We start from the raw sequence: 25,620 nt of genomic DNA, 5'->3' as shown, positions 1-25,620 counted from the left end.
CAGCAAGACCACCACAATGGCAGCTGATGCAACATCCATGCAAAAAAATTAAAATGTCTCATTCACAGGTGCCAAAAGTGGCACGATGATCATACTCGTAGCTGAGAACCGATTTCCGATCCGTAAGAAAGATTGTTTCTTACTAGAGCAGATGCACCCGCCAGTAACGAGCATTTACGAACACCAGCTTTCCCTACAACCAGTAATGAAGTGAACACCTCTCTGTCTACCATGATCACTGGTGCAGTACCTTGAAATATAACCTTCAGGAAAAATTGCAAAACACAACGGAATGCCACGTCCTGCACGAATGCTCAGGGAAGGTATACCCCTGCTCGCAAATATTTTCCGATAGACTAAGTGAGCGGGTCACAAATGCTCGACAAACAGAAATAGTATGAAGGACAGACAAAGACGTAGACACGAAGATGGGACCAGCACTATTTGCATTCATCATACTTTACCAACTAGCCCACCCTAATATTTTGGTACAATTTCTCCTTCCAAGTTTTGCCTCATTGTCTCGGTGCAAGAGGAGATGCCTTTGTCAGGCAAAACACTTTTTATTAAGTTAGAAAGCTGGTAGATTCAATTAAGAACTTGGCGCGAAAGGGATGCACGATGTGCTCTCACGTCGTAAAGTTCTCATTCTTCTTGAGGATGACGAATCCTTCCAGCACAGGAGTCAATGAGATGTCTGTATTCGTCGCAAGGTCAAGGAACACACACACTGCACAGGATATTTTTGCACCACACCCAGAATTAAAGCCACCCTATCAGAGTTATTCCAGGCACCTTGGTACTTTTTGGACCTTTTCCACGTAAGCCACATTAACCTCAATTACCTGTTGATGGTTCCCACTTTCTCCATGGTCATGCTCTAAAACTAGGCCATTTCGTCAGCCGTGGGAAATAAACCTTGCCACCGCTAACCCCAGGCTTATGTCGATGCACACTTCGGCATGACTTGCGGGTGCTCAATTTAACATTGCACTAGCCTTCCACACTCAAAGATAACATTCGGAAGTATGCAATCAAAGCTATCGGTGCCCCAATGTTCACACACTCTTCACACCTAAAATACCACAAAAAGTCGTCCAAAAGTATAATACCTACTAGACGAGCCCTTTCAACTGCCACTGAGCCAACAATAGTCGACATGACTGCGGCTGACTGGAGACACACGGTGGTGCTAGCGCTCTAACCGATAAGCGCAATTGGGCTCCACCAAACTTGCCTACTTTAGTTGACGTGCTAACCAAATCGAAGATGGTGGTGTTTGCCAACGAATGTTGGCGAACTACTTATTGTCTCTGAATGCTCAGGCACGCATCTAGAAAATAATGTGGCAGCAAATATTGGGGGAAGAGTCGCAGCTAGCGGTAGAAGAATCCCAACACGTCGCAGAATGGGCAGAAAGCCCGCGTTTTACAAGCACTATTACCGATCGATGGTGATAGCAACGCAGTTTCTCTGATGTCGCTCTTGACTGCACTCATTTGATGCAGTCGACGTAACCGATAGCCAATCAAGGTTTGCAGAAACAGACCCAAGTAGAAGCAAAGGATACATTCTTCGGTGGCTAATTCCGCACGCTCTCCGTAAGCCAGCAGCACGGGGGTAGTGTGCGTCTGGAAGCCGGTGATGGTCTTGGGTTTCCCAGCCTGTCCAACTACGTCCACCGCCTGCCAAAACCAAACAAAGTTTCGAACGACCCTAGAAGACAGTTTCAGAAAGACAGCCACCAACTCTGGGACGTGTACCCAAATCTTACTCGACTAGATCAGAGTTACTCTTGTGGGTCAGATTATGCAACAGACACAGCGACACTAGACGTAGGTAGGTTTCTGAGTGCTAACATACAAACTCTACTCTGGAATGAAATCCAGTAAATGTTGGAACACTAGATTTACTTTTTTTGTTTTTGTTTAGAAAGTTACTAGATAAAATCTAGTAAATTTTGTAAATTTGGGTGGGTCAAGCATGTAAAGGAACACAGGAGCAGCCAACAAAAACAAAGTTGGTGTTTGCAGTCGATTGCTGAATATTGAGGATATGTTTGCGGGTCCAGTTACGGAAGAAAAACAAGTATTTGGAGGCCAAATAACATACTTTTGATTCGAGAGAAATATGTGGGAAGACTGGACTAAGAACAATACAGAACGCATGCTCAAGATGCAGAAGTTGTGCAGAATGGGGCGTAGTCTGGCGATTCTAGTTCCCTTCTGCCCAGTCCCTCTAGATTTTTGTCTAAACAAAATAATTTTTGAAGTAACAGCCGAGCTTAAGCCTTAGTTGTTACCCAAAGTGAGTTAGTTTAGAATGCTATTGAAAAGGCACAACCTTTAATAGTCGATACAAACACTGCCAAAGCATACTCGCTACCAACACCTCCACAGAAAGCGAGTTCATTAGCAGAAAACTTGCCAAAGTAATCGAGCATTCTGATCTAACACTTTTTAACATGGAGTGAATAATCGTAACCAATTTCTTCCAACAAACTGACCTGTCCGACACGAACCGGCACGGGCAGCGGCTGGAGTTTCTCGTCGAAGGTGACCAGCATCCTGGGCTGGATGGCTGTCACCAGGCAGTACAGCAGGTAGTGGGACTTGCCCAAGATTACTGCAAAGAGGCACCAAACGCAACAGTCACGCGAGCATTTCGTACAACTGGTATTACGATGACCGTGCTGCAGCAAAAAAACAATGATGTCGACATCCGCTGCTGGCTGCGACGTGCCAAAAACATCCGTGCAACGCGAGAATGCGTATCTCGATGTGCAACAGCTTTCTTATCCGTAAAAGAAAAATAATAAAAAAGAAAAACCTAAATTCAAGATTTGGGATTAAACTGAGTTAAATTAGTTTTTATAAATATGAAAACAGAAAAATTGGATAGCATTCACTGCCAACCTTTGTTATTGGAAAAAGCCAAAATGGTCATTTTATATGTAGAACTTTGTAACGATAATTGGCACGTGAACGGCATTTCTTAAAAACAATCTGGCTAAACTCGTTAGGTTCTTCCAAACTTTCCATCCACTGCTCCAGCTAATTTAGTTTGAATTAACTCCCACCTATATGAAAGTGATAACAAAACAAAAGAGTTGTCAAAAAAAGTCTCTGAGCCTTTCCACTCTGGTGAAGGAAGACCAGCGAAGCTGTACTATGGTGGGAATGAAGTAATGGCCGGCCGCAAGTCGGCAAGCCAGAGTGGAAAGGCCTGGAAAGGTTGCCGCCATCTATGAGCGACGGCGGCAACCAGACAACCCGGCAAGCCGACTGTCTTGTTGCCGTTCATAGATGGCGGCAGCTGTCTGGAGTGTTGTGTTGACATTTGTTTGCTGGCGGACATGACCCTGGGGGAACTAGCCCAGAACAGCTCCCCTGTAAAAAGAAACTACAGGGCAGTTTGTATAAATATTCTTGCAATATCGAGGTATCCTTGCTAAATCTAAGTTATAAAAAGAAATTGCCAGGATATTGCAGTCTATCTTACAGTCTATCCACAGTTTTACTCAGAATTTATGTGTAATGTCCTGCTCAGGACATTACACATAATGTCCTGAGAACGACTTTGCGTTGCGGCGAAGCACGACACGCAAAGTCGAGACCTCTACTTTACGATTCTTGCTTCACTGCAGCGCACCAGTGTGCAGTGAGAAGCGCCCTCGCAAAGCCAATACCCCGCCAGAATCGCCAAGGGAGTTCCGGCGAGGCCACTCACTGCTCTTGACGTCCAGGAAGGCGAGCAGGGTGGCCAGCAGGCCGGCCGTGGCCACGGGGCTCATGAGCTGTCGGTCCGAGTGGTAGGGCCCCAGGGTGAGGGTGCCCTTGCCCATGTGGGCCAGTCCCTGGGCCAGCCGCACCATGAACAGGTGGTTCGGGTCCTTGGCGTGGTACTGGGCCAGCTGCCGGAGCATCGCCGCCAGCCGGGCATTGTTCGTGCCTGCGGAGAGGAGGGGCGTGCTCCGTATTCTTTGCCTCTGCATGACTTGCAAAGCCAAGGTTGCCGGGCTTCGCGAAACTATGGTGCCCCGAAAGTGTGTCCGACCGGCCTGTCTAGCGTACCGTTCTGCTCGTGCATCAAAAGTGGTGCCAAAGTGACCGCAAATGAAGTAAAAAAAAGTATGAGTATCATTTTGTACGTCACAACCCTAACAAATATATGTAAAAGCAAAGAAAAAAAAAGAAAAAAAAAAAAAAAGAGCAGTTTTGTGTTAAGCTACAGTACAGTCAAGGTGAAGTCGTTGGGCATCGGTGTCGCGTTCACGCACTGTGGGGTCTTGACGACGAAGTCACCTGGCTTTGTTCCCAAGAGCATGCACCTCACAGTTCTCCCTTGCAACGGATGGCGAGACGCATCAGCGTAGCCGTCTCACAACAAATGCGATGTTATCACGCGGCAACGCCAGGACGCATGCGTCTGTCACTTTGGGCCATACTCTCGTGAGCCTTAGGCCCGTTTGTTGAAGAGGATTCGAAGCGTGGCTCACCGGCACCCACAATGCCGAGGCCGAAGATGGCGTTGTGTGCCACCTCGTTGTCGCTGTCGTGCGAGAACTTGCTCAGTGTCTCGAGGATGTTCAGCCTTGGGTTCGACACCGAGATCAGGGCCAGGGCCAGGGGCACCGCCTTCTTGATCACCGGCTCCCCGTACCGCAACTGTGCAACACGACCACACAAAAATCAGGGCCTATTAAATTTTTTAGTGGAAAAATGCTTTCCGCACTATCAACACCGTGCGATGCAACCTCAATAGACTGTACGCGAAATTGTTTGAACGTTTGGCAACACTCTGTTCGCTACCATCTTTGTTGCTTTTGCAGCTTGGCCTTTGCCATGTTCTTCAGCGCCCGACTAGATGGCGCTGTGCATTTCGCGTATGATCTACTGGTGTACAAATGTACATAAACATTCCCACCAATATTTATTGGAAAAATGCTTTTCATGTGACAAATGACAAGTGACACGACCTGAATCGGTGTATAATTTAAAAAACTTAGTGGGAATGAGCGGAGATTGTTAGACTTTTTACCAGTTCCATGCATTTTGCGAGACCAAATTGCTGCGACCTTGGTTAGTGTACCAAAAACGAGTCGTCTACAGTGTAAAAGGCAACACAGTTTTCTTCCTGTAACTACGATGTAGCACTGAAGTATGATGACAGCAGCACTTCAATCCTGACGGTACTCCAGCTTGGCTGCATTGCATCACATTGAAAGCACCCCCTACCTTTCTGTAAATAAAACTGAACAGAGTGCCCCCCACGGCAACTTATATATCACTTACATTTCATAAAACATCCAAGACTCAACACTACAGCCATTCTTTTAGGAATGTGTAGAGAGACCGCTCACCAGGTGTCCAAACGCTCGGAAGGCCATCTCGGAGCCGATCTCTTCTCCCATCGCGATGAGGGCAATGCCGAGAACGGCGACGCTCTGCTGGCTCGACAGGTCCGGAGGGCCCGTCGACTTCTCCTCCTTGTCCTCTTTCTTGTCCTTCTTGTCATCCTTTTTTTCCTCCTGGAAATGAAGGACAACCAGACGGGAGTCATTAAAATAGTAGAGACCTTGTCCGTTTCAGGAGTCAAGACGGCGTCGCATCGAGGCTGTCACACACACATGTTGCGACCCTTCAATTTCCTTCGACACGGTTTTCGAAAATATGTTATCAATTTCAGTTCCTTCAAGGTTTAAAAAAAAGGTTTTGAAAAATGACTAACATGATATTTGCATAGCTTTTAGGAGGTGCTCGCTGTGTACAGACAAACGATTTAGTAAGTTGTTTTTGATAATGCAAAGTTGGCACCTTTATTGCTCCATAGCAAAATATTAATCTTCTGAAGGCAACTTAAGGTAGATCTTTACAAATGCAATCCTATAAAATCTTTTTTAATTTTCGACAGAAATGAAATTATCTGGATGAAATTACTTAGCCAAATCAAATCATTGCACATTAAGCTTGTGAAAAAATAAATTGAACAGTTATTTGTTGATCTACGGTACGTTTAGAGCAACAGCTGCGACACGTCACAACGACGTCGTCGGGCATCGGCGTCGCCACTCGCACGCCGTCGGCCAGTGGGGCGCAAAAACAACAGCATTCTGAACAAAATAGACAACTATTTTGTTCCCCGAGCGCTTTTGTTTTGTTCTATTTTGTTCCGAATGCTTTCTTTTTTGTTCCAGAGTGTGTGAAAGTGCGTCTTCTGGCACGAGCTCTCGACATTGACAGTGCAATGACGGCATTGTGCTACAGGCTACATCTTTTCCAGAGAGTGTGTGCAGAAGGAATCGGGTACCACGAAAACCCTAACTCTAGAGCGGGTCACTAACGCCGTGGCTAAGCTCAGTGGTAATGCTTCCGCTTGGCACGCGGCGAACCCAGGTTCGATTCTCGAGGGCAACCTTTTTCAAGGATTTGGCAACATTGACGAGTGCCCTAAATTGCCAACTGCAACAACTGCTAGCGTTGTAATACTAGACGCTATCTGTAAGATATGATGATGCTTTGCTACACCAAAAAAAAGTGCAGAAATTGCGCTAGTTTCAGAAAAGCCACTTACCTTCTCCTGTACCTCGTAGTGCTCACTGCAGATGTGAAGGAGGTGCTGGATCTTGAGGACATTCCCCGTGCCTGAAAACATAGCAGACGCAACCACGGATCACCGCTATGAAAACCTCCAATGTGCCAAACACACGCACACACACACAAACAAACAGACGCGAAAACTAATGAGCTACGGCTTATTTTTTTTATGAAGGATGCAGCTAAACAAGGTTGTTCCATTTTTGTCGGGCGTGTTACAACACGCCGCATGGTCCTTATGTTAATTCGTTACAAGAAACAGGCATTAGCACGGTTCTATCGCCAACTAGTACTCGTATAAAACTGCAGCATGTCAGGTTAAAGATAAATCTGCTACATGGACGTCGACTCGGTGTTGTGTACATGAACACGCACTTGTATACAATGCCAATCCACAGCGTCAAATCGCCCAAAAAAGCAGTGCCTTGCCTGCAACTTTAAATATTAGGTAATAAGCTGTAAACCAACGGACTTGGACCCAGAGCTGAAGAGAAAAGCACGCACCAGCGTAGGCACAGATGTCGACCAGGGTTGTGGCCATGCTGCGGAAGGGCTCTGGCAACACTTCCAGCGCCGCCGTGATCGTCTCGGCTCCTTCCTGCTTGCCTGGATCGTCCCCAAGCAAAATTCCACGAATCAGCAAGATCCCAAGGGGACTCCATCATCTTCAATAATATTCAAAGAACACCTTAGAGCACTAAACCAAGCTGGAAACACAGCGTCTAAATGTAGCAAAGCAAAGTTTTTTTTGTGTTTTCTTTGCACACTCATTATCCAAGTGACGTCGCATAATGTCATGTCACGTAGCTTGACGTCAGATTACACCACGGCTTGACGGCCAACACAGCTAGGTACAGCAACAACGCTGTTGACCCCATTACGTCATGCGACATGCCCCGCGTGCCACAGACGAGCACGAAAAATGAGCAACTTTCCATCAAAATGTAGTTCTGAGTTAAAATATAGAGCAAACCTGCATTGTGTTTGGACGGTCAGTTGCGCTCTATAAATGTGGGAACCATACCCAACAGAAAAGCTACGCTTTGAAATCGTACCAGGTGCATGTTATTCTCGATGTAACACTTCAGCTCGCTCCATACAAAATGTAAGGATTACATGACGGTACACGACTCGGAAACGTTTAGACAATTGCTTGCATATCAGACGCCACTTTTCAATATTTTTTTTTTTTGCCGTACATCAACAGACATTGATGGAGAAAATGAAACTCAATATTTTGGCCTGCTTAAATAAACTAGACATCGCAGAAAGATGAAGCTCAGTGAGAATGTTATGCTAGCGGTGGTGGTTCAAAGCGAAAGTTTCAGCATATGATGTTACCGAGATCGAAAGATGGAAAAGAAAAATTAATTTTTCCTACAAACCAACACCCAACCAAGCAAATATTAACCGAACCAAAATTTGAGATTGTAGGTGTCGTAGCACTTATTACAGTGAGAAAAACTTGTCAGCGCAAAAAACAACATTGTTTTCTTTCTTGTTGCCAAGTGTTTTTTCTACTGAAATAAATGCCACGGGCATCCAGTCTGAAATTTCGGTTAGATGCCTATTAAGCTCAGGCGGACGTCGGCTCGTGGAGAAATTTTCTTTTTCTTTCGATCCAGGCAACGTTATGAGCTCAAACTTCTGAGTTTTATTTCCACCGCCAGTGTCCCATTCTCATAGTTTCAGCATCATTCTCACAGGGTTTCAGCTTCACATTCTCACAGGGTTTCAGCTTTCGGCATCACATTCTCACAGTTTCAGCATCACATTCTCACAGAGTTTCAGCTTTCAGCCTCACATTCTCACAGGGTTTCGGCATCACATTCTTACAGAGTTTCAGCATCACATTCTCACAGGGTTTCAGCTTTCGGCATCACATTCTCACAGTTTCAGCATCACATTCTCACAGAGTTTCAGCTTTCTGCCTCATATTCTCACAGGGTTTCAGCATCACATTCTTACAGTTTCAGCATCACATTCTCACAGAGTTTCAGCATCACATTCTCACAGGGTTTTAGCATTCAGCATCACATTCTCAGAGTTTCAACTTTCTGCGACGCAGAAAGTTGAAACTCTGAGAATGTGAAACTCTGAGACTCTGAAACGCCTGGGTTGAAAAACCAGGTATCGTTTCCTCGATCGATTTCTGCTCTCGAAGGAGATCAACGCAACACCAGCAAGCAGGTCGCTCAGGCAGAAACGACCCGACCGCACGCTGGGCGATGCCCCTCACCCAGGTAGCAGAGGCCCAGGCCGAGGGGCAGGAAGCGGGCGTACGTGTCCTTGAGGTCGGTCTCGGACTTCTCCAGCAGGGCGGTCATGATAGTGGAGGTCACGTCCCCGTTGCACGAGCCCACCGCCACCATACCGCAGGCAATGGACGTCACAGCGAGCACCTGCCAGAGGCCATTTTTGTGAGAGAGCGCTCAGTGCGCACTTACCATCTCGAAAATCCGCGCCCCTTTACATACTCAGTCTCACTAACGTTGAGCGCAGCAAAGATTGCTGGCCCAAGCTCACGACTGCTGTGGTACAGATGCTCAATAGGAAAGGTTCCCTCACGGCCGGGCGTGTGCTTTGGATCCGTCGTGTCGAGTGCCACAGTGCCCAATTCGTTGTGCGTGTAACCTACCTCCAGCGATAATAGACTTTTCGCATAAAAAAGCTAGGCTGTGAAACTAGGAACTGATGCAGTAAAGGTCGTCAGTTGGGCGAGTTGGTACCGATTGAACCTGGCTGAAGTTGAGCGCAAAGAGATGGAAAGAGAGGAACGCGGATGTATTTCTTTTCTTTGTTCCCATCTATTCGTGTGCAACTTTAACCGTGTTCAAGAACTAATGCACGTTTTCATCCCCCGCGCATAAAAGGCTTGCAAGGTCACCGCGACTAAATAAAAAGCGGCACTATACACTTTTCCACCTATGTAAAAAAAAAAAAAAAAAAACGAAAAAAAAAACCAATGTTATTACTTGCCTCCATGGTGGACTTTGGGTCCGTGAACACGGGCAGGAGCAGCACGATGACCTCCTTGTTGTTCGAGCCGGCGTAAGCCAAGCCAAGCCTGTGAAAATCGGAGAGTGCACCTCACGTTCAAACGCAGGCTGCGACACCAAACTAGAGTACCATATTTTCTGCTCTACAAGTCGCACCACTGTACTGCTAAGTTCACACTTCCGAGTTCGAGAGGGGCGTTTTTTACAAATGAACGATTGTCTACTTACCCAAGGATGGATCCGATGCGCATCAGGGTGCTGGAGTGGAGCACATAGTCACTCAGCAAAGCGAGCGCTGGATCACACTCGTTGCGGACCCCACAGTTGACGATGCCGCACGCCAAAATGGCTCCTGCCTAAAACAAAAATCCCCAAAATCAGACATACACTACTATCTCTGCCTGTAAAGCTCAACAACTTCTATTTTAATACACAAAATTAAAGAGCATAAAAAAAAAAGAATAACATACAAGTGGTAAGGGTTAGCAAACTTGAAAGGCAGTCAAAGAATGCTAACTCCCTCATCTTGGAATTTTGTGATGAAACAGTTGAATCTCACAAGGTTTAGTAGGACCATTGACAGACAGACCAGTGAGAATGATGCAAGAACAACGCATCAGCTATGTTTATAACTAGGGTTTCTTGCTTTCGGTGAACACCGACAAACCCCAAAAAGTAGCCTGCGAGCCGGCTTTTATCTACATCGGGGGGAAAACTGAAAAACCCCGAAGTGGAGATTTCCTTCACCAAAAAAAAATTGGAGCTTCCCAGAAAAAAAATTAACAAAAAACTTTAGTTACAATTTTATTTTGCGTCTGCTTCGAACAGAGGCACACCGAACTAACCGCGGGGCAACCTGTTTCTCGGAAACCCGACCCCTTAATTCGTTTCCTTCTTTCCTTGGTACCAGGACGTCTTCCGAGCATTCTGGGCACGAGCGTGATCTCTGGAGGTTGGTGAATTCCATATCCATGTCCCGTTTCTTTGACGTAAAGCCCGACAAACACCCACCTCTTTAAAATTTTAAAACCAAAAACACAAAATTCATTAAAAAAAAACAAAAAAACTTGAATGAATTTTGACAACACGAAAGCCCCGTTAATAACTAGACCTTATCTGGTACAGCGTCGGAACCGTACGCGAGGCAGACCGACCCACCTTGATGTAGTCCTCTGTAGAATAGAGGTACTTGTCGATCTGGGTCAGGCCGCCGTCCACGTTCCACAGGAGGATGAGTCCGAGGGACGCGGTTGCACTGAACATGCCTGCGACCGCGACAGATGTTGAGCGCACGCACGGCGCTTCGTGAAACCCCAACGCACTTTCACCCGTCGGGTATTTATTCCCCTGGCGGCACCAGGCATGCCACAGCAAAGAACTGACGGTAAGTTTACCGTATGCGTGGATCTCAGAGTTGGGATCAAAACCTGGTTAGTATATGGTGCTTACACAACCAGCGGCGTAGACTTTCAATTTTCCCGGGGGGGGGGGGGGCAAGCTGAGAAGTTCTCGGGGGGGGGAGGGTGCTGCGCGTTATCTTTTTGCCTGAACTGGAGATTGAAGCTAACCAGAGCACGCTGGGATTCCATTTCCCATGTATTTTGTCAATAAAGGCAACGTGGGCGTTCTTTTGTTTACATGCCACTACTAGAAACTCGTTGCAAGGCACGTAAACAGCGTCTCGGTAAGGATCATGGCCTGGGCCCTTCTGCCCGCCCGCCCGCCTGCCTCCGCCCCCCCCCCCCCCCCCCCCCCCCCCCCCGGATCTCACCAGGGGAGGCACGAGCCCCGATACCCCCCCGAAGTCTACGCTTATGTACACAATACCGAGGCTCCGTCAGATTGCAGGCACCTCGGCCAAAACTTGGATCCACAAACCAAAGATCCACAGAAAAACACTTTGCCCCGGAGCCACTGGGTCAGTTTGCTAGTTCTCCAAAGTTGAACATACAACAAATGATTAGAGCTTTTTATATCGTGTTAGATGGTACGTGGTAAACTCCACCAATAGTAATACGCAACACTTTTGTAAGATAAATTTTAGAAGCTTGTCAGCTCAAACATATCCAACAATGAAACCTGATGCTTCACATAAAACCAAACGGCGCACCATGAGTCGCCTGTTTGTCTTGACCTGCTTCTACCTGTTTGCAACCATTTTAAGCGTTTTGCTCGTTTAGCTTTCGCCGCCGCTATGAGCCACATCGTCATGTGACGCAGTGTCACGTGACTCAGTGTGATGTGACCGAAATTCAGTAGGAAAACTTACTGGACATCGAAGAATGCCCATACTGCTTCGGTCAAGTTTTCCCTCTGAATATAGGTCACATGATTTGGCCATGCTACCATGTTTCCTGAATAACTCTTTGCGACGCTCTAGACCTAAAAAACCAGCCCTAAGTTGCGTCCTGAATTAGACATCTCCTTAAAAACATGCCGTCACCAAATGCAAATACTACCAGAAAGAGTGGGAAAACGGCAGACGAAAGCAAATCCCACCGTGCTCCTTGTTTTTGTAGAGCCACTTGTTGCCGTCTTCCAGGAGGAGGCGGTCCTGGCCGAAGGCGGCGTTGACGAACCCGTTGACGAAGCTCGACGCCAGGTTCTGCCGCGCCGAGTCCACGCTGCCCCCGGGCCCAAACGAGGGGCCTGCATGCGCCACAAACGACAGCTGCCCGCATCACAAACCCAGTACTCGCTTCTACTACAGAAGCAGCACTTTTACTCATTAGAAGAGCCTAACCTCAACCAAGACACAAGCAGTGTGAGGCGTGCACCAATCGAAAGAAACCCATGCAGTACCTTGCGGCCACATTATTAAGTATTGTCTCGCGAGTAAAAGGCTGGTTCGCATATACGGTGCAGCGCCAGCTTGGCACTGAATCAACACTAGAAGCAGTGCTCATGCAGCGCTTTCTTGAACATAACCTAGCTGTGGAACTTGTTTCTGATACAGTGCAAAGTCAGCGCCGTTTCCAGCGGTGACTTATGCTGCTAAGGTAGCGCTGCGCCGTATGTGTGAATGGGCCCAAGATGCATGGACAGAATGTCACGCGAGCTCCTATTTTTATTTTCGAGCGTGCACGTCGTGAGAGGCACTAGAACCAACAGCTCCTATCAGTAAAAAAAAAAGAAAGCAGGTTAAGTGCAATTAGTAGCTAGTTTATCTGGTACAAGGCTTTTCTACCTGCATCAGAGAATGTAAGAGAAAAAAATGTTACGGACGTATTTCTCGTGCCAACAATGAAAAAGATAAGTCGTTCAGTGATGAGAATCGGAAATCAAACTGACATCCTGAACCTTCGGCACTAGCCGACGCTTGCTGGTTAATCAAGTGAAAATGCGAGTTGATTTGTTATCTCGTGCTCGTGCCTACTTCATCCCAGTGCTTTTGTGTTGCTTTGTCTCTGTGTTTCACTATTTTTTTTGCAGACATTTTTGTTCTGTCCAGATTCTCTTGTAGGCACAGCAGAAAACCGAGTCCTCACAGCAAACAGGACTATGCCACACTAACTGAACACGGCAGCCAATTCGACCGGAGTTGCGCCCAGGACGGCAACTGTGGGTCAATGCAGCTGCTCGCCCGTGTCTCAAGAGTGGCATGTCAGCAAAGCCGTCTCTTTTCTATTGTTTTTGAAACACAATTGCACGCTGCCTGTGTCCCGTTACATTGTTCCCCTGACTTCGACTCGGTAATTCCACCTACGTGTGTTGTCAAGGTGCGACTTGTAGATGTCCTCCGGAGTCTTGGGCTCCATGATGTCCAGCTAGGGAGGGCGAGGCACAAAAAGGGGCGGTTTACAAAGGCGGGCAAAGGACGACGCGTCAAAACGAATGCGCCACCTCGTGAGCTCACCTCTCGAGCCAGGGCCATGAAGTGGTCGTTGATGGATGTGTTGGACACGATCTCGGCGAGGTCGTCATAGTTCTCGATCTCGTCGCTGGGCTCCAGGAACATCTGCTGGCGTCCCAGCATGAACGCCATCTGTTTCTGCACGTCCCTGGACAAATTAAAAAAGGTTCTCAGATCTTCGTTGTTTTTTTTGTTTTTCTTTTTAAATTATCTCTAAATATGACCAGTAGACAAGTTTCGTTTTTGTCTTCTTACCACGTCGACACAACGAAAGTAAATCACCCCTTTTCCCCACTATCATCGCAAAGGCAGTGGTAATGCAGAATGTGATGCAGCGTCGAGCTAAATGCGATCACAATGCCGCCGTTTCTGCCGCCACGGTAACTTTGGCACAATAACTGCAGGAGAGAGACATAACAAAACAAAGAAGATGAAAGACTCGTACAGTGCTGCAACTTCCTCGTGAATGGCTATATCTAAAAAAACAAGCGCGAAAGAAAGTAAAAAATAAAGGAAGAAAATGTGTAAAAGATATTTTAAGAGGGGCTCTCAACTTTAAATACCCATAAAAAAGAATGCGTTATTTTTTAGGTTGTTGAAATCTTGGAAGGCATCATTTAAGTTCCCCTAACTCGCTCGATACCTCAAAACCGCAACGTAAATCATTTGTAATGAAGTGGTCAAAGAACTGCAAGTATCAATAAATTGCTTCGAACAACGGTTACCTAATAATCTTGTCTTCTTCTGCCTTATGCCGAGGTGAATTGAAAATCCCTTCCCCCCCGTAACGTAAAATCCCGGCCCAAAATGACAAAAAAAGTCCACGTGCCTAAAGAAAATAAATAAATAATGACAAAGAGAGAAGCTAAAAAAATTGTAAACAAAATTCGCCTGTCAGCGGCATTTCGATTGGCGTGCGACAGTGACGAGTGGCCTGCTTCCAAGAAAAATAATAACGCGTAAAAGAACGGCGCTGCGACGGGTACGAAATATGCAAAATAAAATACCAGAAAGAATGGCAGGAAACTGCGATGTTACGCGGGTACTTTTGCCATATAGCACATCACACGTTGTCCTTTCCAGCATCGCAGCAATTAGTCCCGGTTTATGTCCGTGCAACTACATCTGGATTCCCTTACGGTCTCTTCTATATCATTCTCAGCAGTGTCCTGTGTCATTACTATAGCCTACTCTCGTCCCCAATTCTACCACCCCTATTGGTCCATTGTATTGATACGCCAAAGTTCCTACGCGCTGATTTGTGTTTGTTGAACTGGGTTACAGTAATTGTGTAATGTCATAATTATCCCTATACTGAATTTCGAAATGAAGTACACATATTCATCGACCTTAGAATATTTTTTCCAAAAAATCTAGACGTTTACAATTCTCTGTATTGCCGAATTAGAGCACAGCTCTTGAGGAGGAGGGGGCGAGGGTACGGAGGGGAGGGTCACGTGCCATCAAACGTGATGTCTTGTCTGGCGTCATGAGGGTAAAATTTTGGAGCAAAATTTTCCAGCTAAATTAAGCAAGAAAATGTTCCCAGGTTGAGTGACGTCACGTATGACTCGCATGACGTCACACGCAACGGCACGAGGAAAAAATTTAGCGAAAAATTTCCCTCCAAATTTGGCCCTCATGACGCCTCACGTGACATTATTATGGGAAACGTCCCATAGTGCAACGTGCAGTTACGCTGACAGCAACGACGTCGCCACTCAAGCCGAAAACGGGCGCCTAAGAGCTGCGCTCTAATATTACCCTGGCCAAGACTTCCGCATTTAAGAGAAGTCCACTAACCAAAGTCTAATGCAAAGCAAGATGGAAGCACAAAACGATCCACTCACGGGTCCTTGCACTGTATGAAGATCCTCTGGACCACTTCGAGGCTGTTGAGCTGCATGGCCAGCCGCAGAGCTTCCGGGTAGCGCTCGTACTTGAGGAAGATCTCCATGGCCGTCTTCAGCAGGTTTGTGTTCTCGGGCTCCGGCACGTATGGCACGCAGCTGCGGGAACAAGGCACGTGAGGGGTTACTCCGGTCGGGATCTAACGAGTGCCCGGGACTATGTTACGGGCGGAGGAGGTCGACAGGAAATGTTTGCATGGCCCGGAATACAAGGAAGCTAAAGGTTTCTATCGCATATGGAGGAGTGCCGACTCGGTTCACAATAGGCAGCACTGGTTAATGGCTTCACTATGGACAAAGAGACAAACTAGTTGCATATTTGGTCATTCTGCCAAAAACTTTTAAATGAGGTAACTTTATGGCGTGGGCAGTGCCTAGGGCAAGGTTTTGATTGAAAACAGATTACATCACATCTTTCTCTTAGTAATGTTGCGCGCGCTTCCCTTCAGCACCAGCCACATACAAAGCCTTTGCACTGAATTTTCTGGGCCACCAAGAGATGGAAAGCATGCTTTCCTGTTCTTTCCATTCCTCCTTGTTCCACGGGCTCTTTCTACACCACCTGTTTCTGCTCCTCCCTTTCTTGCCCTTTCCGTCCCTCTTTGCTCGACATGCTTTCTCACACCACCGGCTTCTGCACCTCCTGTTCCTGCATGCTGGGTTGGTAGCTCAGTCAGCAGTGGACTCGGCTTTTACGCCGGTGACCGGGCTTCAATCCCTGGCACCGGTTGCCGTTTTCCTTAAGACCGCCCAGCGGCGACAGACTGACCGATCTACACATTTCCTGCTTACGCGGCTCTTGAGGTTGGTTGGCCTTATAAAGCGCGATCCAAACCAACGCTTCTTTTTGCGCCTGTAGGTCGTGCGGCTGCGGATGTGACGCATTTCGTGGCGTTTTTGCTGTTTCCGGGCGCGCTTTCCGAGTCAGAACCGTGCGCTTTGGTTTGGATGAGCAAAACATCGGGCGAGCGCGCACGCGCGCACGCAGGCACAAGTGCACAAGCAAAGTGCAACTCCGACAGACTGGCCGGCCAGACGGCGAGAAAAAGAGAGAGAGAGATCGCGTTGTCATGTTGGAAGAGAATAAAAGGGGGGGAGGAGAGGGCAGCCAGACGGCGAGAAACACGGAGCCGGAACTAGCTTGCCCTCCACCGATTGGCCGGGACACAGGAGCGTCCCACTACGTCACCGCGTGTTTTTGTGCGCGTTGAGAAGAAGTTGAAATTATCCAACTTTCTTGTGCGCGCCCGGAAGGAGCGAAGAAGCGGCGCGACGTCACGAAAATGCGTCACATCCGCAGCCGCACGACCTACAGGCGCAAAGAGAAGCATTGGTTTGGATCGCGCTTAAAGCTGCTGCTTTAAAACTCAGAAACGAGGGGAGGAACGGTAGCGAGTGGTTTCAGTGGCACCCTCTCTTGCTTCATGCCTGGGGTATTGCAGCAAGGACGTGTCGGAGTAATGGTGACGCCGGCAACTTACTTGAATTAGAAAACAACAGTTTCAAAACAAGTGCCGTCTAATGAATGCAATAGAAGTTCACGACAGTCTACTTGCGGTTGTATCTCAATACACATACCGGAAATACACTGCCCTACACTTTTCTGCACCGGCGAAGGAGGTGCAGCTAAATCGAACGAGCCTACCGTCGTCCTCGGTCGGAAGTAACCTGCACTTTCCACGACAGCAGGCAGAATCACACGGTGCCGCCAGCACTACTATCCTCAGCTCACTATCTCGTAAAAACTCTCTCTACGAAGAAGAGCTACTCAGACTTTTTGCAAAGGTGTGGCACCTGGAACGCGCGCCCCACCGGTGCTTGTAGCATCCTATTCCACCCATGCGTCGAAAGTGGTCCCGAAGCGGCAACAAGCGATTTGTTGCCGCTTCAAAAGCCAGAGTTTCGTGCCGCCGGATGTAGAAGTTCCGATGAAAAGCACGAGCAAAAAAACATGAATCCCAACTCCTAAAACCGCCGAAGCTTCAGTGGACTGTCGCGCCAAAGAGTGACCTGCGGCGGAACAGGCGTCTGCCACCGCCGCTGCGACGACGCCAGAATCGTGGCCGGCAACAGCGTGACGCTTCTACGAAGACGTCGGGCGGAAATCGAGAGACCACTTTTTAGGATACGGCGAATGCACCGGTCGTAGACGGGTTTGAGGCACCATAGCAACAGCGAGGGAGAGAGCGCGGCACCGGCAAGTTCACACCGGAAACACAAACGAGGCAGGGGGTGTGCCGCCCACCTGGTGAGGTAGAGGCAGACCCGCGGGTAGGCCTCCTGGTCGACGTAGGCCTGGAGCAGGTCGAGACGCTCGATCTCCATGAGCAGGTCGCAGGCCTCGGCCTCCGCGTTGTGGGCCATGTGGTAGGGCACGATCTGCTGGGCCAGCCGCAGCAGGGCCTCCCGCTTGGCCTCCTGCTCGGGGCCCTCCCCCACCTCGGACCACTCCTGCGAGATCTCCCCCGCAAGGTGCCTGCGGAGAGACGCTTTGCTCAAAAACGAGTCTGCAATTGTCCATGCATGCACTCCGAGTTCGGCGCTTGGAGCCAAAAATGGTTCCTGCGATTTCAGAGAACTGGCAACAATGACTTTAAGCACCGAGATGGTGCTTCAAATCACTGTTGCGAAAACACGTAATATGAAACATGGTGGTCACTCGCTATAAAGAAGAAGCCGAAGAAGCCAAAGAATCCAATCCAATCCAATACCACACTTCCGTGAGGCAAGGTATATGTGCAGGCGCCATGCTGACAGCGGTGGCGTGATGTCGGAACGAGAGATTTCACGATGCAAGACGAGTCCTGGGAAAGGTTTAAGTTTGGTTGCACTTAACAATGATGCACACAGCAATAGTGGCCAGTGAGCACTCCTTATCGTCGATGCAGGCAGATACTATAAAATCCCGTGAGAGAACCCACCCAAAAGGAAGAGATAAATGGTGAAAACAGGGGGTGGGCTATCTTTAGGAATGTGACAGCAAAACTTCATAAAAAAAAATAATGATACACACCTAGGCACCCTCTACAACCCACATGACGCGGGAACTTATATTGCAGGTCGCAGACATAGCAATAGTGCGTTTCACCATGTGATAAACACAAAAGAATTCGCTACGAGCTCCTGTGCCGCGGGAAAGGGTACCACAGGTCGCAAACGCAGCAGATTCGCATTTCATGTTGCGAAGGACCCATGGAAACCAGCCGAAAACTTGCATCTTACAGGGACAGATACCGCAGATTGCAGACGCGGCAGATTCAAGTTTGATGATGCAATAAACCCTCAAGAACCCGCTACAAACTTACCCGTCACAAGAACAGATATCGCGAGCGCAGATCATGAACAAAAACGCGGGAATCTGCTATGAACTCCATTGGACATCATGTGACGTCCCACAGAAATTGGGAGGGAGGGCGATTTTAAGTCATTTTTATGTTACGGATATTTAGCCAGGAAAACGGGATGGGCGATATCTCAGGGGAGGGCGTCCTTGCGGAACTTTACGGTAGCCGAGAACGTCTCCTGTGAGGAAAGGAAACCTATCCTTACAAAATAACAGTGAGTCTGCAGGCAAGCTTGTGATAATGAATTTAATGTAAACTTGAAAATTAACAACTTTCAAGTCAAGAAAAAGACAACAGCAGGAGAATGTCTCAACCACAGCTCCTTGTATACACCCGATGCTCAAGCCATCTTCATAAATATACTCTCTCTGTGGACACAACTTGTTGTTCAGGCCACCCTGTCGTGTCCACGATGAGTGCATATATGAACAGGACTTGAGCGTTGGGTGTGGTAAAACCTCGTTGATAAGTTCCCGGTTTTTACGTTTTCCCGGCTTTTAAGTCCAAAACCACCGGTCCCGCCGAGCCTCCAGCTCTTAAAGGCCTTCTCGTTTTTTTATGCTCTGCCGGAACATATGTTTTCTTCCCGTGGTCCCCTGATAAACATATCAACAAGGTTCTACTTTATATAAGGAACGAGAAAAATAAAGGAAGTTAGCTGTGGTCAAGACATTCTCCTGCTGTTGTCTTTTTCTTCAACTTAAATTTTTCTGCATCAGAGTCTCAGGTGTTACATTACAATTAACTATCCTCACAGCATATTTGTATTAAGTTTATGGTGCCTGTGCAGACACGGTGCAGTGCAGACATGGTACGGGCTCACTTTGTGCACATTTTAGGCAGTTGCCTCTGGCTACATTCCAGTCACACGTAGAGCTTGAGCTAGAAGACAAAGCCTCAAGGTGACAACCGTCGTTTTGGGCACCCAGTGGTACAGTCACACCGTCGGGATTCGAAGAAGCTCGCAGCGGACGGCCCCATGACTAAAAACACTCGTCCAAGAAACAGAATGCGACCTACCGCACATATTCATGACCCCAGGAGCCGATGTCCTCACGTGAGCCGAGCAGCCGGTATTTGAGGCACTCCCGCTCCTCACTGATGGTCATGGCCAGGATCGAGACGATGTCTGCACAGAAACTCTGAGGAGAAACCAAAGCAGCACATTTAGTTTTACGATTTTCAGGCCATGTCCACCTGAAATTGGTGGTTTTGCAACGGGAACAGCGAAGAAAAGAATGGGTTTTCGTTTTTTCGGAGAATACTCCACTCATCTCATGGCATCCGATTGGCAAGGGTACTGAAATGTTGTTAACGAAGTCCTGAAACACCTATCGTAAAATACTGGGGGAGCAACTACCCCACTAAAAACTGGATTTATCTAGACATGGGTGCTTATCCAGTCAAATCGGGCACTTAACATATAATTTGTAGAATTCCCAAGTTTGGAACAAGTTAAGGGGCACTGAAGTCGATTTTGAGAGTGTCCTTTTGTGGTGACAACTCAATCTAGACATTTTAAGAATCCCAACAAACCTGCAACCACAACCGTGCATACCTTATTTCCTCGTTAAAAGCGTGTTCGAAGAACGCGACACGCCCTTTTTGGGAAGAATTTTCTTCCGAGCGAAGTGGTTGACGAAGGGCGCTTGTCGGCGAGTTGGAAGCGATGGCTTCGCTCGCGGAAAAAAAGAGGAGTCTTATCCGAATGTGTACCTATCAGACTCTCTTCGGAACACATTATTATAACATCATTCGGATTCTGCAAGTATTGTAGGGCTTTCATTGGTCCACACAATGTAGCCCGCGAGAAAAAAAGAGTCCACATGTTTTTCTATTGCCTTGAGATGAATAGGCGGTTTTGTAATATAAGACTTGGTATATGTTGGAACTAACAATTTTAAAGAATTTGCAGAAATGACCTCAGTGTCCCATTAATAGTGGGCGCTTGAACGAAATGGGCGCTTCTACATAAATTACGGTAGGTACGATGTTGTGAAAAAAAATTGCGGTGGCTTAGCTCGGTTGCGCCAGGATATACGTAGCGTGAGCTTATGTGCACAAAATGAGAGTCGCTATCAAGCGGCTCCGGTGCTGCGTCAGACTTGGCTAGTGCGCAACGGAGGCGCACAGTTGGGCACGCGGCGGCGCCAGTGCGTGTGCCGCGGCTATGACGTCACTCCTCTGGAATGCACAGACCAGCGAGGCGAGCGCGGCGGCTCCGGCGCCCCCACTGTGCGCCGTGTGACGTCCCTGCTCCTCGCGCATGCGCAGCATGGCCCCATTATGCGAGCCACGCGAAACTGCTCAACCATGGCCAGTGTAGCTCATGCTACAAAATTTCACCACATTCGGCTACTATATAGACAATGCGGCTTAACCTGTGCCAATTTCTTAAAAAAAAAGTTTCACCACTTTAGGCCATTATTTATGCAACACATAACTTGCATCCATTTCCGACAAACTATTCCCCCACTTCAGGACATTATCTGATAGTCTGGCCGAGCTTACGTCGATTTGTGACAAACGTTAGGCTACCCTTTGAAAGACACTGGTGAAGTTGCATCCCTTTCTGCACTTTAACGAAACCATGTTTTTTTAGTCGGGTATTGGACCTACAGGTCGTACGTGCCACATCAAATGAAGAAAACCCCAATTTTGCCTTTGACACAGTTGTCGGCATCAGGACGGCTGTAGTCACTGTTAGTTGCAGGGTGCGGAGAGTTCCAAATGTCTCACTGCAGCTCCGGAGCCAATGACACTGTGCATTGGTCGGCAAGGACACCGAAGAACGAATCACTGAGCTCTGCATGCCTTAAACTGTCGTCGACATACACTGCGACGGTACCACCACCCACAGATCAAAGAGCGGCAACGCTCACCTTGGTCTCCGTTTCTGTGATCTTTTCGTAGACCTCCTGCAACGTCTTGTAATGCGGCTTGAGGAACTTGAGGGGCTTAGGCACCGACGTCATGGACGTCGTGGAAGCCTTGATCTGTGTCCGCAAGCTCTCTAGGGCGGCCAAGTACAGCTCCGAGTTGTCCTCCTGCAGAAGCGAAGAACAAGCATAACTCGGCATACGACGGTTCGAGACGCCACATATTCCGACGGGGGACAAACGTGTTCCATATTTTCCGGTCACAGCTTTTTTTCCCCAAACTTCTATTGGCGAGTATTGTTCGGCGAAGCGACTAACCATAAAATCCCGTGAGTATATTCACCCAAAATGAAGGAATAAATGGTCAGCGGTCTTTAGAAATGTGACAGCAAAGTTTTATAAAACATTTGTGATAAACACTGGGGCCCTGCCACGTAAAAAGGGAATCGATACCACGGATCACAGACCCGGCGAACTGACGTCTTACGGTGCGATAAACACACGGGAATTTACTACAAACTCCCCCGTCACGGGAATGGATACCGCAAAGCAGCAGATTTATGTTCCACCGTGCGATAAGCCCATGGGAAACTCCTCCACGCTCGCATATCACGGGAACCAATACCACGGGCGCAGGACGCAGACAACAAAATGAGAGATTCTCGTCGGAGATCATGCCTTCAATATCAGGCGGGTATCGGGGCTAGGCGATGTTTTGAACTTTTTATGTTATCAATATCTAACCCAAAAAGAATAAAAAAGGGATTGATTAATTTCTGGAGGAGGGACCTAACGTGGAATTTTACACAATACGCATTTTACAGCGACTGTTCCTGGGGAATTGCGTTGTCATCCTTCGCAAAAACTATGTGCCTGGAAAGTGCACGCACACGTCGAAAACCAACAAGTGCATGCTGGCTGCAGGCTGGGCGTTTGAAAGAGACAACCTGCCATTCCCACTTTGATAGAAGCTGTAGCCGACACACCGTTACACCGGCGTATGCGCACGACCATCTGAGCAGACAAACTTGTATGCCGTATGGCTAGACCTTGGAAAGTTTGTAACGGGTTCGAAGAAAGCGGGTTTCGGTTATGGCGTTCTAGGGAGGCTCACCACAGATGGAGTACGGGCTCAGGCACGGGAGTAGAATCGAGAGCGGAAGCAGAAATGGCATGAAAGTCCTCAGAAGCGTGCTTAGGAAGACGCACAGACACGACAACAATGACATAATTACAGCGAATTACGCAAGCATCGAACTGCTGTCGCTGTGACACACAATACGCAATAACATAATGCACTCAGAGTTTCTTTTTTTTTTTTTATTTCCTGTCTGATTTATTGCCAGGAATATTCAAACTGGCTCCTGCTTGCACATTTATCACAATAACAGTAATACATGTAAGCAATAGTGGTGCAAAACTATCGATAGTATTATCGATAGTATCGATAGTCGCCAGAAATCTGACTATCGATACTGAAAAAAACTACCGATAGTACTATCGATAGTCGACTATCGAAAAACTACCGATAGTACTATCGATAGTCGACTATCGAAAAACTATCGATAGTACTGATAGTCGACTATAGAAAAACTATCGATAGTCGACTATCGTAAACCTATCAATAGTACTGTCGACAGTTTACTATGGATAGTTTTGCGACACTAGTAGTCTGCGTTGCTCCCTCTTGTCTATTTATCGCTTTAATTTTTTTTTCAAACGGGGCACCAACTAGCCCAGGCATTTACCATCCCAACTTTGGTTCAGCTTTCAGTGATGACGAAGATGGGGGTTTGGGCAAAAAAAGAAGGGGGAGGCGAGCGGTAAGGCGAGGGCAAGACGGGCCGGGGAGGAGGAAGCGGACAAACCGCTGGAGAAGAGAGGGGGAAACCTCCTTCTCTCTTTAGCGTTCCGTCTGCTTCTTCCTCCCCGGCCCATCTTACCCTCGCCCTACCTTCTTGAGTTGTAACGGACTATAGTGGTGAAAGACTATCGATAGCACTAGCGATAGTATCATTAGACGCCAGTATAGTAAAAAAAACATTGATAGTCGACTATAGAAAAACTATCGATAGTCGACTATCGAAAGTCGAGTATCGAAAAACTATCGATAGTACTATCGATAGTCAACCATCAAAAAACTATCTATAGTCGACTATCGATAGTTCTGGGACACTATAGATAGTTTTGGAAAAACTATCGATAGTCAATTTATCGATAGTTTTGCATCACTAGTAAGCGGGCTTAACAACCCAGGTTTGTTTTGCCCATAGTCCAAAAAAGTGTGACTTGTACAAAGGCGACTTACACATAAACTTCATGAAAATGGCCGATTATAGGGGGCTGCGACTTATAGACCGGAGCATAGAGTAGTCTTTAGGCAACAGTTTAAGTGCTTAAAGCTCACAGGTCTTCTAGAAAATGCTGGCAAGTATCCACCTTAGAAGTTGCGTGTGGAGCTGTCAAAAGCAATGGCTCAAAAGTGCAGCTTTTCAAAATGAATTAAGGCCCGTTCACACTCTCACAACCCCTTAAAACTAGGTTCCTTAAAACCTCTTACAACCAGAAGACACACTGGCGCCATCTATTGGGTAGCAGTGGAAACTTGGCGGTCCGGCATATTTTCTATTTCTCTCGCACATTATCCTTTCTTTCTTGGCTCAAAAAACGTTTGTCAACGTTATAGACGTGCCGTTTTTATGGGTATTACGCACATTTGACCTCGGAAATCCCGCAGAACCTTCGCTCTTGTGAAATGCAGTTCCAGGGTCACCGCATATATGGCTCCACAATGCAAGTGTGTTCCCTCGTCCTAAGAAATTTTAAGGAGTTTTAACAGATCTCGTCTCTCTCGGTCGGACTCGGTCGCAAGAGTGTGAACGGGCCTTTATTTGCATGAGCACATGCGTTTCTTAAAGCTGTGCACTTTATTTGTTCGTTCATGTCATGGGCCATTATCGTGATACTCTTGCAATGCATCCTGTGTCGTGAAAAGCTGTTGGCTAAAGTTTTTTTTTTTTTTTTCAATGTTTCGCTATTTTTAAGGTTTTGCCATATCAACATATCTTCTCCAACTGCTAAATGGATCGTTCATAGCCAAAAAATGTTCTTGTTGGTTTCAATAAAGAGGCTTTGTCGACGGTACTGGGTTTTGGGCCCTTTGGTGGTAGTACACCAAGCAAAAATGTGAAATTAAAAAAAAAAAAAGAAAAAGAAAAAAAGGAATAATTGGATTTTAACTTACGGACAGTCGTTGCACAAGCATTTCCAGCTCTTCTTGAAGAAGTTTGTCCTCCTCGGACTAAAATAAACCAGAAACAAACAACGAAATTGGATGAACAACAAAATTGCATGACAAGACACTTTTCAACGCGTGAGATAGCAAGAGTAAGCGACGTGAGTGAATCTCCAAAACACGGACGTGAATGACCCCCACACATCAAACAGAATACAGCAGCCCGAAGATTTCTTGAAGGGCTCTGACCCAGTCTAAAAGTAATTTTCCAACCTCACCCCAAAAAATAAACCGAAATAGCGAAAGGCAGGGCGCCATCACGCAACACCAACTTCACAACCAGCTCGACCTCAGTTGTCAACGAAATCGAATAAGTTTGTTCACAAGCTACTCCCAATAAAGGTGGCTTCTAACTTGTAAAACACTTTTTTAACTCTAGTTTCTGAATCTGTAAATTCAACCGCGCAAGTCAATCATTTCGAGATGAAAGCATGAAATGAGACAGCAAGATTTTGTATGGGGTTGTTCGGTTGAGAGGCATGCAGTCAAGACAGCCAAGTTAATTGTCAGACTATGACAGCAGACGATCAAAAACATCTTAAATACCATTTCCAGCTCCTTTTCGCCTTCATTTTTCTTCTCCTTAGCCGGTTTTTGCTCGGCTTCAGCCGCCGGTGTGGTCGCCTTTTCCTTCATGTTTGAAACTCTCAAAACCAGGCACCACGCTAATCTAAATGATGTGTTCCAGTATTCACAATATGTGCAACTCCACCGTTGAACTCTACACGCATATGACGTCAAGGA

The 25,620-nt window shown here is 47.1% G+C and overlaps 1 protein-coding gene across 1 annotated transcript; it reads right to left on the bottom strand.

Annotated features, from left to right (window-relative positions):
• Window positions 1-529: 529 nt before the first annotated feature.
• LOC8035556 (26S proteasome non-ATPase regulatory subunit 2) lies at window positions 530-25,550 on the bottom strand. Its single transcript, XM_040211580.3, has 21 exons — window positions 25,423-25,550; window positions 24,826-24,882; window positions 21,585-21,749; window positions 19,723-19,844; window positions 17,604-17,834; window positions 15,299-15,457; window positions 13,452-13,596; window positions 13,302-13,362; window positions 12,095-12,244; window positions 10,754-10,860; window positions 9,824-9,951; window positions 9,576-9,663; window positions 8,836-8,998; window positions 7,101-7,202; window positions 6,574-6,644; window positions 5,363-5,530; window positions 4,499-4,667; window positions 3,730-3,951; window positions 2,507-2,625; window positions 1,571-1,685; window positions 530-697 (listed from the first exon to the last, which is right to left on the bottom strand). Exons 1-21 carry the CDS (start codon window positions 25,510-25,512, stop codon window positions 630-632), a joined length of 2,700 nt encoding a protein of 899 aa, XP_040067514.1. The 5' UTR covers window positions 25,513-25,550; the 3' UTR covers window positions 530-629.
• Window positions 25,551-25,620: the final 70 nt, after the last annotated feature.

Source organism: Ixodes scapularis, unplaced genomic scaffold (genome assembly GCF_016920785.2).
Source record: "Ixodes scapularis isolate PalLabHiFi unplaced genomic scaffold, ASM1692078v2 PGA_scaffold12__126_contigs__length_90152505, whole genome shotgun sequence".
NCBI lineage: Eukaryota > Metazoa > Arthropoda > Arachnida > Ixodida > Ixodidae > Ixodes > Ixodes scapularis.
This window is presented reverse-complemented; position numbering and strand designations above follow the sequence as displayed.